Source organism: Ochotona curzoniae, unplaced genomic scaffold (assembly GCF_017591425.1).
Source record: "Ochotona curzoniae isolate NIBS_2020 unplaced genomic scaffold, NIBS_Ocur_1.0 contig_4148, whole genome shotgun sequence".
Lineage (NCBI taxonomy): Eukaryota > Metazoa > Chordata > Mammalia > Lagomorpha > Ochotonidae > Ochotona > Ochotona curzoniae.
The window spans coordinates 1335750-1353417 of NW_024466146.1; the positions used below are offsets into that span (position 1 = coordinate 1335750).

General features: G+C 39.5%; 1 protein-coding gene across 1 annotated transcript in view; it reads left to right on the forward strand.

The window, feature by feature from the left end:
• Nucleotides 1-17668, forward strand: part of CARF (calcium responsive transcription factor) — a 44097-nt gene that overhangs the window by 15865 nt on the left and 10564 nt on the right. Inside the window, exons 7-11 of the mRNA XM_040984460.1 lie at nt 2063-2147; nt 8649-8838; nt 12853-12973; nt 13984-14127; nt 16518-16751. Of these exons, the coding sequence (XP_040840394.1) occupies nt 2063-2147; nt 8649-8838; nt 12853-12973; nt 13984-14127; nt 16518-16751 (774 nt within the window). The remainder of the gene's footprint in view (nt 1-2062; nt 2148-8648; nt 8839-12852; nt 12974-13983; nt 14128-16517; nt 16752-17668) is intronic.

Consider the following 17668-nt stretch of genomic DNA (forward strand, 5'->3'; position numbering starts at 1 on the left):
TTAAAGATTTGCTTTATTATTTGAAAATTATGGTTGACAGAAAGAAAATGAGAGACAGAAAGTGAAAGAGCATCATCTGCTGGTTCACTCCCCAAATGGCTGCAATGGTGTGGTCTGGACCAGGCCATAGCCAGAACCTAGAATCCCATCCAGATTTCCCACCTGGCTGACAATGACCCAAGCACTTGAGCCATCATCTCCTAAATCCTCACCTTGCATGTGCCGGTATTCCATATGGGCACCGGTTCTAATCCCAGCTGCTCCACCTCCCATCCAGCTCCATTCTTGTGGCCTGCGAAAGCAGTCAAGGATGACCCAAAGCATTGCGATCCTGCACCTGCAAGGAAGAAGCTCCTGGCTCGTGGCTTCGGATCAACTCAGCTCAGGCTGTTACAGCCACTTGGGGAGTGAACCAGTGGATGGAAGATCTTTCTGTCTTTTCTTCTCTCTGTAAATCTGCCTTTCCAATAAAAAATTAAAATAAATCTTAAAAAAAAAAAACACCACAACAGCAGCTGAGTTTTGAACTGGTGTTGTTATGAGATGACATTGTCACAGGAGGCTGTCCAGTCCACTGTGTCACAATGGTGGTCCCGCCCATCTTCAGTTATTTTAGTGTTGTTGATCAGGAGGCTGCTCCAGAAGCTACTAATGTCAAAATGTTAATTTTTCAAGTGGCAATGAAGTATGCAATTTTTGTTAGCCATGTGACTATTTTGAACCCAATATGAAATTTTTAACACCAAAAGAGTTTTTAGAACAAAAGCATGCCTATACCAGTTACTAAATTTTTTATGATTTCATAATGCTTTTATGCCCATAATTACTTTGTAATAAAAGTGATGGATAGAAGATTGTATGTGTTGTTGAGTGTGAGAAATTTTCCCCATCAAGTAATAAACAAATGCATTTTTAAAAATGTTTTTTTTTTTAGCAATGTCTATTAAGTTTTTATTTTGACTTTAAGTTATAATGCTGATCATTTATGGACATATGTACTCTATTTGCATGTAATTTATTTTTGAATTGTTCCACAAAAGTATTTTCAAATTAAGATAATATTTGACATTTGGTCTTAGAATTTATATAATGTTACCCTTAAGTTGCCTAAAGGTGTTTTTATAGCTCATTTTAAAAATTTACTTATGGACCCTGCGTGGTAGCCTAGTGGCTAAAGTCTTCACCTTGCATGCACTGCAATCCCATATGGGTGCCGGTTCTAATCCCAACAGCCCCACTTCCTATCCAGCTTCCTGCTTGTGGCCTGGGAAAGCAGTTGAGGATGGCCCAGAACCTTGGGATCCTGCACCTATGCAGGAGACCTTAAAGAGGCTCCAGGCTCCTGGCTTCGAATCAGCTCAGCTCTGTCCGTTGCAGCCTCTTGGGGGAGTAAATCAACAGACAGAAGATCTTTCTCTCTCTCCTCCTCTCTGTATATCTGACTTTCCCATGACAATAAAATAAATCTTTTTAAAAAGTTTATTTAAAATAAAATAAATATTCTTACTTACCTGAAAGACAGTGTGACACAGAGACAGGCAAACAGAGCTGCTAGTTGATTGCCCAGATGTGCAAAGCAGCTGAGATGGTTCTGGCCAAGGCCGCAAGTGGGGACTGTAATCTAAGTATTCCCACACGCTTGGCGGGCATCTTATTACCTAAGTCATCCCTGCTACCTCACAGGGTCGGCACTGGCAGGAATTTGTGAGAATGTCAGCTCCAGTAGGAATCAGGAACCTGAGCTGGGAACCATACCCACTTTAGTTTTTTGATAAATGGAAGATAATCATGTAATAATAGTACACATAATTTGGGGAGAGAGAGTTCAGTTGCTTCTGACTACAGGTACCTTCAAGAAACAAATTAGGCCTTCAATTTCACAGTTAATTAAAGAAAATTATCATCAAGTTAAACTATAACAATATAATTATTGTTAAAATTTCTTATTGGTGATGTCGGTATATTGTCTTTGACATTGATTAAGAGGATAAAGCAATTGAATGAATACCTTTTGTGTGTATGTGTGGAGTGATGTTTTAAATATTTTCCTCCCCTATTCCAGAATACTTGAAGAACCTTTTTTGGCTCCTCTTCAGCCACTTTCTTCTAATACACCTATCTGGGCCTGTCGTCTTAGGAGCTGTGAGGTGAAGTAAAAATAATCTTTGTCTAGAATAATATAATTGGGTATCATAATTCATCCCCAAAGACCGCTTTTGAGTATAATGAATAGACTGTATCTGTAAAAGTTTGTGTCTTACTGAATCTGATCCCAATTTTATTCTTTAGAGAATAAAAGCTCTCTTAGAGCACAGGTCACATAAATTTCTTCACTTATCACTATTGTTTCTTCTCTTGCAACTTTTTTCCTTATTTGAAGCTTCACTGTTGTGCTTCTCTACTTTTTTCCCCTCGACATTTGTACTTCTTATATGCTTGCTCTTTTTGTATTCTGAGTATAAGTTTTTTGGGGCAAGATTTATTTCTAAGAAAAGCAGAGTTACAGAAAGGAAGAGAGAGCTTTCATCTATTGGTTTGCTCTGCAAATTGCCACAAAATCTCGTGCTGGGTGAGACAAAGATGAGGAAGCTGGAATTCCATCTGGGTCTCCCATGTGAGTGGCAGAGTGCAAGCACTTGGATCATCTTCTGCTACCCTCCCAGATGCATTAGCAAGGAATTGGATCTGGCGTAGGGAAGGATAAGAACCTCTGCTCAGATGGGATCCTAGCCTCTGGGCCATAATGCTGGCCTCCTCAACAGAACATTTTTTTGACATTTGTCTTTTACTACATTTTATCTCTTTGATGGCTTACCTACTTTGTAAACTTTCAACTCTCATATTTATAAAACTAATTTCACCGTTAATGTCACCACTTTGTTAATTCTGCCCTTACTCTTGTCTCAGGTATCATTCCTTGAAGATTTGTTTGACTTTCACATCAAATTTACAGTATCCAGAAGCCAGCATTGTGGCATAGCAGGTTTTGCCACTACTTGTGGACCCTGGTTCAAGTCCTGGCTGCTAATTTTCCAATACAGATCCCTGCTAATTCACCATGGAAAGCAGTAGAAATGGTCCAAGTGCTTGGATCTCTGCACGTACCTGGGAGACCCTGATGAAACTGGACCCAGGACATTGTAGCCATTTAGGTAATGAGATAGTGGATGAAGTTCACTTCTCCCCCTGCCCCCTTTTCTATCTTTAAAATATAGCAAATAAATGTTTCAAAAACTATACCATAATTAGCTCCACTTCTTGAATTCTTTGTCTGCATAGTGACAAATGCAATTTTATCACACACCACAAAATTTTAAGCTAATTTTTTCCTTTGCTACATTTAAATAATCACGTGAATGATTTTGTTTGTTATTTAAAGTATTACTCCTCTTTTTTTTTTTTTCTTGACCCCTTTTCAATTCTTTAGCCTTTTTAAAAAAGGCTTATGCTTAATTACGATAATAGCTTTCCCTCTAATCTCTTTAATTCTTCCATTTCTGGTCCCTAATGTGTATTTTTCTAAAGCAACTTTTCAGTAGACGTGGCTTTCACCATCTTTTTTGCATCACCCTTTTGTTTTCTATTTTATTTCCAACTTTGATCTGACTTGGCTTTCCTTCTTAACATAATCTTAATTTCTAAAAGCATTCAATGGTCGGTCGGTCTTTCTTTCTTTTTTATTCTGTCTTTACTGTATTTCAAATCCTAATGCTTTCCCCATGTATCTTTTCTATGAATTGGTTAATGATGATTTTACCTGATACCTATTTTTCTCCTTATTTTGTTTTTTTTTTATTTTAATTGGGAATTTTATTTTATTGGAAAGGCAAATCTACAAAGAAAAGGACAGGCAGAGACAACGATCTTCTATCCATTGGTTCACTCCCCATTTGGGGAACCAATCTAAAGCCAGGAACCAGCAACTGCTTCCGGGTCTCCCATGTGGATACAGGGTCCCAGGTTTTTGGGCCATCCTCCACTGCTTTCCCAGGCCATTAGCAGGGAGCTGAATGGGAAGTGGAATGGCTGGGGCTCAAACCAGTATTTATATGGGATCCTGGTACTTACAGACAGATGATTTAAGCATCGAGCCATATTATTGGCCCCCTGTTTTATAATTCTTAATTATTTACTAACTTAAGAGGTTTTTCTTTTTTTTTTTTTTTTTGGACTCTCCAATTAGTCTTTTGAGGGAATTGATCATGCCTCATCTGTGTCTAAACCACTGATTATAATAAGTATTTATTAAAATGCTTCATTGTTCTAAACAGATCTTAAAATGCAGAGAATATTTTTGTTTTAATATTTTTTATGATTTATTTGAAAGGCAGTGTTACATACAAAGGGAGAGACAGAGCAACATTTTCCATCGGCTGCTTCACTCCCCCGATGACCGCAACAGCCGGGGCTGGACCAGATCGAAATCAGGAACTTCTTCCTAGTCTCCCACATGGATGTAGGGACCTAGCACTTGGGGCATACTTTGCTGCTTTCCTGGGTACATTAGCAGGGAGCTGGATTGGAAGTGGGGCACCTGGGAGTGGAACCAGTGCTCATATCGATAACAAGGTTACAAGCAATGGCTATACCTGCTACACCACAATGCCAACCTCTCAGTTTAATATTTTAACAAAATTACAAATAGTAAGTTTTGTGATGTGCTTTCTTGCATTTTTGAAGATATTATCAGTGTTGTGGCTCATCTGAGTTGTATATCCATATACATATATATCTATGTAAATATGTACCTCCATCACTTTTTGTTAGTCCTAGTTTGCAGTGGTTTCCTAAGGTGGTTGTGCTTCCTGTTATTTTTTTTTTAAATCACCATAAACTTCAAAGAATGCTGTGGATATTAGAATCGAATCATGTGGTCCCAACACCTTATTTTGTAACTTGATCTTTATGTGGCTTACCTAAAATATATCTTGCACAAAACTGATTAAAACTGTCCTGGGACTGGCACAATAGCATAGTGGTTAAAGACCTTGCCTTGAACGTGCCAGGATCCCATATGGGTACTGGTTCTAATCCCGGCAGCCCCACTTCCCATCCAGCTCCCTGCCTGTGGCCCTGGAAGGCAGTTGAGGATGGCCCAAGGCCTTGGGACCCTGCACCAGTGTGGGAGAAGATCTTCTTCTGTCTCTCCTTTTCTCTGTATACCTGCCTTTTCAATAGAAATAAGTAAATCTTTTTTAAAAAATTGTCCTATAGACTGAATAATCTCTCCCAGTGAGATTTTTTTTTTCTATTCCAAGCTATATCAGTAATGAAAAACCTAAGTAACTTTTGCTGAATAACTGCAGAATATTTTCTGCATTTTTGCTCCATAATATTGTATAATAGCTCTTTCATTTTAGTATATCTCATTTAATAACTTCATATTTTTTCTGCTTCGGCTAGAGTATTAATTGAGGAAATGTCAATAATCTATTAAACGTTTGTCTATAGGCTTTCTCTAGGCTTGCTTATATTATAAATATTCTGCTACACCACAGAATTTATTGACATTATTCATTCATTTTATTTTATATAAAAGTAGTGCAAGTAAACTTTATCTCCCTATTTTTATTAGTAGTAGATATTTTGATAAAGAAATATCTAGGCAAGAATAATATTTATAAGCAATCATCTATTAGGGGAAATTGATTTTTAAAAAAGGTTTATTGGGCCCGGCGCGGTGGCACAAGTGGTTAAAGGTCCTCGCCTTGCACACCCGGGATCCCATATGGGCGCCGGTTCTAACCCCGGCAGCCCTGCTTCCCTTCCAGCTCCCTGCCTGTGGCCCGGGAAAGCAGTCAAGGACGGCCCAAAGCTTTGGGACCCTGCACCCGCGTGGGAGACCCGGAAGAGGCTCCTGGCTTCGGATCGGCATAGTATCGGCCCGTTGTGGCTCACTTGGGGAGTGAATCATCGGACGGAAGATCTTCCTCTCTGTCTCTCCTCGCTGTATATCCGCCTTTCCAATAAAAAAATAATAAAAATAAATCTTTAAAAAAAAAAAAAAGGTTTATTTTATTTTATTGGAAAGGCAGATTTACAGAGAGAGTAGGAGATACAAAAAAGAAAGATCTTCCATCTACTGGTTCACTTACCAGGTGGCCACCGCAAATAGAGCTGAGCCAATTTGAAGCCAGGAGCCTCTTCTGGGTCTTCCACGCAGGTGCAGGGTCCCTTGCATCCTGTTACTGCTTTGCTAGACCACAATCAGGAAGCTGAACTGGTACCCGTAAAGGATCCCGCTGCATGCTAGGCAAGGATTTAGCCACTGAGTCATCATGCTGGTACCCTTTTAGAAGAAATTGTATTTATGCTTTGCCATGTTTGAGAAAAAAATATACAATAGCTTACAAAAAATATATAAGGTATACTAGAAAGACAGATATTAAGAGTGGGAACTAAAGAACAAGAATGAGAATGTAAAATAACCATAAGAAAACAGCAGGGACATGAACTGTCACCCAAATGGGATCCCAGTGTTTGCAATATGTAGTTTTAGCCACCAAGCCATTGCGCTGAGCCCTCCAACCCAGATTCTTTTTTAAAGATCATTTTTATTGGAAAGGAAGATTTGCAGAGAGGAGGAGAGGCAAAAAAAGATCTTCCATCTGCTGGCTCACTCCCCAGGTGGCCACAATGGCCAACGCTAAGCCAATCAGAAGCCAGGAGGCAGGAGATTCTTCTGGCTCTCCCATGGAGGGGCAGGGTCCCAAGGCTTTGGGTTATCCTCTAGTGCTTTCCCAGTAGGGACATGAACCAATGCCCATATGGGAGATTCTGGTGGTTGCACGGTGAGGATTTGGCCGCTGAGCAACATGCTGGGTCCTTTAACCCCTATTGTTTGGGGTTGCTGAGGGATGCAGCTTCATTTCCTCTTCTGTAGCTACTTTCTGTTTATTAGGGGTGTAAGCATTACTTCTCCTGGGTTTGGAAATATCTCCCTGTCTCATCTACTGGATCCTTTTCACAAGCCATAGAAAGCGTAGCTGCTGCCAGTGGTTGTGTCCCCTGCATCGCATGCACACACACCTGCTGCAGTCTAAGTATATACATTTCAAAAGGGAAATTCTGAGCTCAGTGCGATGGCTCAGTGGCTAAATTCTCTCCTTGCAGGTGCCAGGATCCCATATGGGCATCAATTCATGTCCCAGTGGCCCTGCTTCCCATCCAGCTCCCTGCTTATGGTCTGGGAAAGCTGTAGAGGATAGCATAATGCCTCAGGACTCTGCTCTCACATGCAAGACTGGAGGAGTTGCTCCTGGCTCCTGAGTTTGGGTCATCTCCTCTCCAGCCATTGTGACTACTTGGAGAGTTAACCAGCAGATGGAAGATCTTTCTATCTCACCTTTTCTCTATAGTTCTGTCTTTCCAATTAAAAAAAAAAAAAAAATAGGGCCCAGTGCCGTGGCCTAGCGGCTAAAAGTCCTCTCCTTGAACGCTCCGGGATCCCCTGTGAGTACTGGTTCTAATCCCAGCAGCTCCACTTCCTGTCCAGCTCCCTGCCTGTGGCCTGGGAAAGCAGTCGAGGACGGCCCAAAGCTTTGGGACCCTGCACCCGCATGGGAGACCTGGAAGAGATTTCTGGTTCTCAGCTTTGGATCTGTGCAGCACTGGCCATTGCGGTCACTTGGGGAGTGAATCATTGGATGGAGGATCTTCCCCTCTGTCTCTCCTCCTCTCTGTATATCTGACTTTCCAATAAAAATAAATAAATCTTTAAAAAATAATAATTTATATATATATATGTATGTGAAAATGGAAATCCTATTTGGTAACTAAGTTGTGTGCCCATTAAATAAGAGAAATTAATGTTTGCTTCCTGAAAGAATTGAATAAATTTTCATTTTTTAAAGTGAGGTAAAAAGCAAACTCATTGTTTGTATGAACTCCAGACCGGATTTCCTCTTAAAGAAGAGCCATCATTAAAAGTATCTATTTAATCAGTCAACTCTTTTATAACATTTTTATGAGATATAATCACAGTTTTCATAGAGTTCAAGAAGGCTCATGGCATTGTATCAAACTGTCTCAGCTCCAAGAAGCCCAGTGAGAACTAGTACTTTGGCTAATTTTATTACTGATCTGAAAATATTCCAAGGATAGAATTTTTAATATCTCGAAATATGGATGCACTAAATGTTCTTGGAGTTATCCTCTTAAAAATTGTTTCTGTCAAGGGCCCGGCGCGGTGGCGCAAGTGGTTAAAGGTCTTCGCCTTGCACGCCCGGGATCCCATATGGGCGCCGGTTCTAATCCCGGCAGCCCCGCTTCCCTTCCAGCTCCCTGCCTGTGCCGGAAGATCTTCCCCTCTGTCTCTCCTCTCTGTATATCCGCCTTTCAATAAAAAAATAATAAAAATAAATCTTTAAAAAAAATTGTTTCTGTCAAACAAAATTTTGACAAAGCTAGATTATCAAGCTAGAGTTTGGTATTCACATTTCTTTAAAAGATACCTGGAGAACATCTATTTTATGATAATGGTTGAACTGAAATATCAAACCTACTGGTAGTGATAGACCAGTGATCTGATGGAATGATTTGTCCTCTTGTGAAAGCTGTTGAGTCTTTTTCTTGGACAGACATTTCATTAAATCTACTATGCAGTGAAGGATACTTGCTAATAATTTTTTAAATTTTATCATCTGCAGAAAATTGGAGATTCATACCGTGGCTACTGTGTAAGTGAGACTGAATTAGAAAGTGTCCTAACATTTCACAAGCAGCAAACTCAAAGTGTCTGGGGGACCCGCCAGTCTCCAAGCCCAGCCAAGCCTGCTACACGCTTGATGTGGAAATCCCAGTATGTCCCCTATGATGGAATCCCATTTGTCAATGCAGGTACTTTCTAAAGAAACATTTTAAAAGATTCAGCAGAAACCATAGTTCGTAGTGCAAAGTGTTTATTTTTTATCTTAAAATGATATGTTTTCATTTTAGTAAATAACAACTGGCTGTTAATTGTGAAATTTTATATTAAAAAGAAAATTTATGGCAAATATAATTAATTTATAAAACTAGGTTTTTCAGCGTATCAAAGTGAATCTGTAATACATTGATTATTATGCTGATAAATAGAAAACAAAAATATGTAAATTTAAATGAATCTAATTAAATATAAAAGGGGAAAACATTTTTAAAATATGTGTATCTGCTGTGATTTTTACCTCTCCCACCTGCTTTCTAATCTCCTTCCATCTTAATCTGTTTTGTGAAACAAATTTGTGTCCGTTTTATGTAGCTGGTAACTCTGGAGATACTGTGCAGAGTTTGTATTTGGTCAGGAGTTAATATATAGGATGCTGATGTTAAAGTTCTCAAGAATTGTATAAATTACCTATAGTATACCTACACACTGGTTTAGTGTTTACTGAGACAGTCGTGTCTCAAGCAGAACCCAGAAAATATTACCTTTAGACTAGTCAGACGCCGGAGAACCTACAAGTGATTGATGTAGTTTGTTCCAGAACTGTTGGGGAACTAATCTAGCTGGAAAAGTATCTGGTACTCTCAGTTGTGCACCTCTGAGGTTAACAAGAAGCAGTTTTGGGGGGGTGGGGGTGGATGTCAAGCTTATTTAAAAGGTGAGGAAATCACAGAAACTCCTTTAAGGATAAAGTGAACAGAGAGGGAAAATGTGTCAGATATTCCTACTGTGATCGTGTGTCCATGTAGAAAGAAAGGGCACCTGTACCCATTGCCAGGCTTCTCGTGAACCTCATAGTTACAAGGTACTGCCCTCCAGTCCTGGGTGAAGGGGTCATTTGATTGACAAGTAGGCAGACAGCATTACTTAGGACAAGGGAGTATAGCTTCCAGTTTATGAGTTTCAGCTTGCAACCTGCCTGTGCTGTTTCATTCTCTCCTGAGATTGCTGGCCCTTAGTCTTTTTTTTTTTTTTTAAGATTTATTTATTTATTTATTTATTTATTTATTTATTTATTTATTTATTGGAAAGTCAGATATTCGGAGAGGAGGAGCGACAGAGAAAGATCTTCTGCCCAATGATTCACTCCCCAAGTGAGCGCAACGGCCGATGCTATGCTGATCCGAAGCCAGGATCCAGGAACTTCTTCCGGGTATCCCACACAGGTGCAGGGTCCCAAGGCCTTGGGCCGTCCTTGACTGTTTTCCCAGGCCACAAGCAGGGAGCTGGATAGGAAGTGGAACTGCCGGGATTAGAACTGGCACCCATATGGGATCCTGGCATGTTCAAGGCAAGGACTTTTAGCCGCTAGGCCACACCGCCAGGCCCTGACCCTTAGTCTTTTTAAATTAATTTTGTTTTTGATGTTGTTTACATAGTTGACAAAGATGCATGCCCATGAGGACCACTGAGGTCCACTGATTAGGGCAGGGAAGGTTGAGGTATGGAGAAAGGTTGGTGGGACAAATGCTTCCAATTTGCCTTTTCTTCCCTTTTCTCATGATTCTGCCAACCTCTATTCTTAATGCTTACTGAAAGAGGTAGTTTCATGTTAATTCTGTAGCTACTTCCTGTTGATTAGGGAAGGCTGTTATTAGGACTTGCATGTCCTAAATTTGGAAATATCTTCCTATCGCATCTACTGGAGCCTTCTCACAGCCAAAAAAAGTGTAGCTGATGCTGGAGACTGTGTCCCCTGTATTGTCATCACTGTTCCAAAAAATTGCTGGCCTTTTTTTGTCTTTTGAAGTGCGTGCGTTACACGAGCTTCAGTTGACTTGCAGGAGCAGGTTGACTCATACTTTATGTGCACCTGTGCATGATCCTCTCCCCTGCCCAGAAGTGATGGCACTGAACATACGTGATGGCACTGAAAGCACTGTACATTCCCATCACATACCCCAGACACATACCCCAATATATGGTTCCTGAGACCAGAGATGCTGTTACTTCTACGACTAGAAGACATGAAGGCTTCTTGGCATTGCCACAAGCTATCAGTGGGGGGCCCACCCTACAACTCCAAGCTCATGTCCCTGGCCTAGCATGGTTGCAACTACCTAGAACCGTTCGGGTCTCTACTGTGCCCTTCCTAGACCAGTGCAGTGTCGTGTAACAGCCATAGATCCATCGTATATGCAGCTTGTCAAAGGCCATCAGTGCCTCCCCCTCCCCACACACATACCACAGGGTTTTCTGGCTGCTGCTTTTCGTATCCAGCTCCTCACTGAGAAAAGCAGCATAACATGGCCCAAGTGTTTGGGCCACTGCCAACCACGTGAGAGTCCTGGATGAAGCTTCAGTCTCCTGGATTTCTCTGCTTTACCCTGGCCATTGTGGGCATCTGAAGAGTGAACCAGCAGGTGGAAGATTCTTATTCATATTCTCTCTCTCTCTACCTCTCCCTCTCTTTCCCTCCCTCCTCATCTTCTTCCTCTCTCTCTATAGCTCTTTGAAATAAATCTTTTTAATAATGGTTTTTCCCGTCTTGTATTCATATCATGACTTAGCATTGTGAGAGATGTAAAAAAATTATTTTTATTGGAAAGGCAGCATTGCATACAAGAGGAAGGAAAGACAGAAAGATCTTCTGTCCTCTGGTTCCCTCCTCAGATGGCCCTGACGGCTGTTGCTGAACCTGTCCAAAGCCATGAAGAAAGAACTTTTTTTTTTTCAGATTTATTTATGCGGTCTGGCACCGTGGCTGAGTGGCTAAAGTCCTTATCTTGAAAGCTCCAAGATCCCACATGGGCACCAGTTCTAATCGTGGCGGCTCCACTTCCTATCCAGCTCCCTGCTTGTTGCCTGGGAAAGCAGTCAAGGACAACCCAAAGCCTTGGGACCCTGCGCCCATGTGGGAGACCCAGAGGAAGTTCCTGGATCCTGGGTTCGGATCGGCATAGCACTGGCCATTGTGGTCACTTGGGGAGTGAATCATTGGACAGATCTTCTCTGTCTCTCCACCTCTCTGTATATCTGACTTTCCAATTAAAAAAAAAGGTTTGTTAATTTTTTTTTTTGGAAAGTAAGATTTACAAAGAGAAGGATAGACATAGAAGAAAGATCTTCAATTCTTTATTTTTAAAAAATTTTAAAAATTATTTTATTGGAAAGGCATATATACAAAGAGGAGCAGAGAGAGGAAGAAGCTGGGAGCTTCTACCTAGTCTCCCATGTGGGTGCAAGGCCATCCTCTACTGCTTTCCCAGGTCACAAGCAGGATGCTGGATGGGAAGCGGGGTTGTAATTCAGATCCCTGCTGGTACACCTGGGAGAGCAGTGGACAACAGCCCACATGATTGGATCCCTGAACTGTTGTGAGAGACCAGAAAGAAGCTCCTGGCTTTTGTCTGATTCAGCCTTGCCATTTCATACATTTGGGGAATGAACTAGCAGATAGATGGATAAGAATATCTTTCTTTCTCTCTCTCTCTTTCTCTGTAACTCTTTCAAACAGAAAAAGAGAGGCAGAAACAGAAAGAGATATTATCTATCTGCTTTTTTACTTCTCATATGGTCACAAGGCAGGGCATGGGGGTAGTTGACCAGAGCCAGGTGCTTGGAATTCCATCCAGGTCTCCATGTAGGTCTCAGGGACCCAGGAAATTAGGCCATGTTCTGCTGCTTTTCCAAGTTCATTAGCAATGACCTGGCTCTGAAGTAGAACAGCTGAGACTTGAATTGGCATACATAAGGAATGCTGGCATCACAGGCAGTGGCATAACTTGCTAAGCCAAGACCCTGGGCCAAAAAATAAATGTTTAAATGATACTAGTGTTTGTTAACTGAATGAAACATTTGCTCATTGCTGTTTATAAAGTTGATTATTTTAAAACTCCAGGTATCTAAGTATCAGTAAGCATTAGGTAAACATTCGCCTAAAATAGATGGATATTTGAATTAATATCAGCATTGCTTTTGACCCACAGGAAGTAGAGCCGTGGTCATGGAATGTCAGTATGGGCCAAGGAGAAAAGGTTTCCAGTTAAAAAAAATCAGTGAACAGGAAAGCAGGTCTTGTCAGCTCTACAAAGCTACTTGTCCAGCCCGGTAAGGTTTATGATTTATCTTCTTTAATTTGTTTATTTTTTAAATTATATTTTGATTTTTAAATGTAAATATATGCATTTTTATTACGTTTAAACTTCACCAGAAACTACACAGCAAATTCTTTTGTTTGACCTCTTCTCCCTTTGTGCCCTTCCCTTCCACCCTCCCTTCTTCCCTCCCTTCCTTTCTCTCAAGATGCATTTACTTATTTGGAAGATATAATGACCTTAAGAGAGGGAGGGACAGAGAAATCTTTTTTTTTTTTTGTAAGATTTATCTATTTTTATTGAAAAGGCAAATTTACAAAGAGAGAAAGATCTTCCAACAGCTTGTTCACTCCCCAAATGGCCAAAATGGCCAGAGCTGAGCTGATCTGAAGCCAAGAACCTCCTGCTGGTCTTCTATGTGGATGCAGGGTCCAAGGCTTTTGGGCTATCCTGTGCTGCTTTCCCAGGCCGTAAGTAGGGAGCTAGATAGGAAGTGGAGCAGCTGGTACCGTAACCAGAACCCAAATGATATGTTGGTTCTTGCAAGTGGCGATTTAGCCAATAAAGCCATTGTACCATCCTCTAGAGAGAGAGAGAGATCTTTAATCCGGTGGTTCACTCTTCAAATGGCTGTAATGCCTGAGAGTAGTCTCGGCTAAACTCAGGAGCCTGAATGTTCTGTCCAGGTCTTCTACATGGGTGGTAGTGCCCCAAGTACTTGGGCCATGAACCAGTGGAAGGAGATCTCTCTGTATCTCCATCTCTTTGTAGATTTACCTTTCCAATAAAAGTAAATGGATCTCTTCTAAAAAAATCCATAAATGTGATATTTTATTCAAGTTGTGACCATTGTTAATTTTGCTATGTAGAATGCAGTAAACATGTGCAATAGGTTTCAGGTAAGCCTCCAAATACTTTCTAGATGAGTTTTCTATGAAGTAAAATGCTTACAGTAAACTTCTAATTAATTTTATTTTTTGAGAGGTTATAATAAATGAAACAAATTATTTCTCTTATATAAAGGATTTACATTAAAAAGGTACAGAAGTTTCCTGAGTACCGAGTTCCTACAGACCCTAAAATTGATAGAAAAATAATCAGAATGGAGCAGGAAAAAGCCTTTAACATGCTAAAGAAGAACATGGTGGATGCTGGTGGTGTTCTGAGGTAAGATATTTAGTTTTTTTGTTTTACAAATTAATTAGAAGAATTGCCATGCAAAAGAAATTATTTCTGATTATCTCATTAGAAAATCTTTTTGTAGAATAGATGCCTTACTAGTAGTTGCCTAGGTATGAAGTGATGGGCAACTCTTTATCAGCCAAAGCTTCCAGATAATTCTGAATAAATAATTACACATACTATATGTCATATGTCATAAACCATATGAAAATTTCTTTCACCAGATGAGAAGTATGTATTTAGCATGTATTTATTACACTCATAAATATTTGCAGTTTGTTTCAGGTGCTTAGTGAGAGGAGGACATGCACCCACCCTTATCTTAACCCATCCGTGATTACTTAGGGAAGTTAGGAATAAATTCTAAGCCCTAAATAAGATTATTTTAATGCCTCAGGTTTTAAATAATAAAAAATACTTATTTTCCTGTTTTCCTTTGTGTGTCAGTCCAGGTGGAGAACTTGGTACTATATACATATGAAGATTAAATATATGGAAAATAATTTTTATATGACCTTTAGAAAAGTTTCAGGTTTGCGAAAAAAGAATGGTGTCATTAAAAATTAAATTCTCTTGTTTGGAGAATATTTTTTCTGTATTTTTAACTATGTTCCATTTTATGTAGTGTTAATCATTGTAAGAATTTTATACATCAATATCAGTCAATTAAAAGAAATCTACCAGGTCAATTCAGTTTTGTTAGCTTTTTTTTTCTCCACACTGCTGTCCAGGAGACCATTATTTAACTTTTAGTTGATTATCTTGCTATCTGGACCTGTGATAATATAGAAGCAAGATGAGGGAGATTTTCTTATCTAGCTTAGTTTTGTTGGTCTCTGAATTATATACAATGTTTGGCTGAAAGAATGATAGACTTTCACAGAAATGTAATATGAAATAGCTATTTAATGAATGAGAAAGAAACATAATTCAAAACATGATTTACCGTGTCTATTTTGAGGTAAAATTTATTTATTTTGAAGCATAAAATACTGCTTTCCAGGTTTTTTTTTTCTTCAATTTTTTCAAAAGGCAGAGTCACAGAGAGAGGGAGATGAAGGAGAGAGAGGGAAGAGAAGTAGAAGAGATCTTCATCTACTGGTTGATTCCCGAGATGGCCGCAATGGCCATGGCGGGGCCATGGCAGTGTTGGGAACTGGGAAATCCATCCGGGTCTTCCAGATGGGGAGGCAAGGGCCTAAGTACTTGAGTCATCATCTGCTGCCCTCCCAGCTGCGTGAGCAGGAAGCTGAGTCAGAAGTGGACATCAAGGCAGGCGTTGTGGTTGTTGTTGAGGGTCAAGTTGCTGCTTGTAATGCTGACATCCCTATGGGTAGTATCGGTTCATGTCCCACATCTAATCCAGCTGTTCCACTTCCAGTCAAACTCCCTGATAGTGGTGTAAAAAAGCAGTGAAGATGGTCCAAGTATTTGGGTCACTGTCACTCACATGGGAGATGTAAATGAAGCTCCTAGCTTTGGCCTGGCCCAGCCCAGGCTGTTTGGCCATGTGTGTCATGAACCAGCAGATAGAAGATCTGGCTTGCTCTCTCTGTAACTGTGACTTTCAAATGAGTAAATAAATTAGAAGAAAAAAAAAGTGGAGCAGGAGGGACAGCATTGTGGATAGTGGCTTTAACTTGTTTCACAATGACACGTGCCCCAACTGAAATGATTCTTAAACCTTGTATCATTTTACATTCTAGTGTCATAGTAAGGGTCAGGAAGATTTATAAAAAAAATTTTATTTAATTCACTATAAAATCTATCTTAAAAGAATTAAACAGAGTGCATTTTAACCTCTCTCTTTTTTTTCGAAATTTTATTTTTTATTGAAAAGTCAGATATACAGAGAGGAGGAAGATCTTCAATCTGTTGATTTACTCCCCAAGTGACCTCAATGGCTAGAGCTGCACTGATCTGAAGCTAGAAGCCCAGAGCCTCTTCCGGGCCTCCCACACAGGTGCAGGGTCCCGAGGCTTTGGGCTGTATTCGACTGCTTTTCCAGGCTACAAGCAGACAGCTGGATGGGAAGAGGGGCCATAGGATCTCAGCATGTGTAAGACTGCTAGACTACTGTGCTGGGTCCCCGCATTTTTTTCTCTTTAAAAATTGCTTTTCACTTAACAGAATTTTACTGAGTATACATTGTCTATAATGCTCCCTTTTTTTAAGTAGATGTGCACGTAGGCTACCATGCCGGGTCCTTAATCTCTCTTTAATATGGTTTCATCACATGTAATTCGTTCTTAATAGATTATCTGTTCCCCTCATGACTATTTCTCCAAATGTGATTCTTGCTTCGTCTAACAGTATTAAATAGCTTTAATATTTAGAGTTTAATGAGTTCATATTTAATTATTTTCTCTTGTCAGATGGTATGTACAGTTACCTACTCAGCAAGCTCATCAGTATCATGAATTGGAGACTCCCTGCCTCCCTCTGTCCCCTTCCACTTTTCCTGTGTCTTCTCTTGAAGAACAGGAAGCTGCAGTTAGAGATGAGAACTGCACATTACCCTCACGTCTGCACCCGCAAGTAGCACATAAAATTCAAGAATTAGTGTCACAGGGAATAGAACAAGTATATGCAGTAAGGAAACAACTAAGGTACAATAGGAGCTAAGTATACCTCTGTGTTTTTCATTTTTGTTTAAGAAAAATGCTTAGCATTATAAATATTTTCCAGGATATATGCTATCAAAGTAAATAAGGAATATGGCTTGGTTACTTATTAATGTAATCTTTTTTATGGACTGATCACTTTCCAAAATAGTATTTTACAAATCATGGTATAATTTGAGTTATTATTGCCTGTTTGAGATTTGAATATTTGCGATTCCCCATTTCAGATTAAGCAAACTGGTCTATTTCAAAATGATGTGTGAATTGAATTACATAATAAAATCTTTGATAGAATCAAAGATTTAAAAATCTGAGCCAATATCTTTGTCTCAAATTTTTTGAAATGTGATTTAAGTTTTATTACTACAAAAGAATTTAGATAGCTTTTTGACTACTGAAATTTTGTTTATAGCACTCCTTTTGTTGATACTTAGAATAATAAAAATTATTACTGTTAGGTATCTTCTGTGGGTGTGTCAGGTATTTTTCTAAGCTCTTTACGTGAGTATTCTTATTTTATATTACCACAACTCTTATCAAGTTGGTATATTTATCCCAAATAAGGTTGATATGCGTATTTCATTCTAAATATGAGAATATGGGGACTCAAAACAACTGAATAATTAACTAAAAGGAAGAGATAAGGCAAGCATTTAATGCAGCACTTAAAACATGCCTTGCTAACTTGGCAGGTGGAGACCTCACTTACTGTACCACCACATTGGACCCCACAGTAAACATTAAAAAGCATTATTATAATTAAATGGAAAATAATAGTTTCTTTAAATTAAGTTCACAGAAATACCAATGCTCGCTCTCATATAAGAAGGTAATTAACCAATGAAAATATTTTCTTTCTTTAATCTGTGTAAATTCTATGATTTAGTGCATGGAAAAAATTA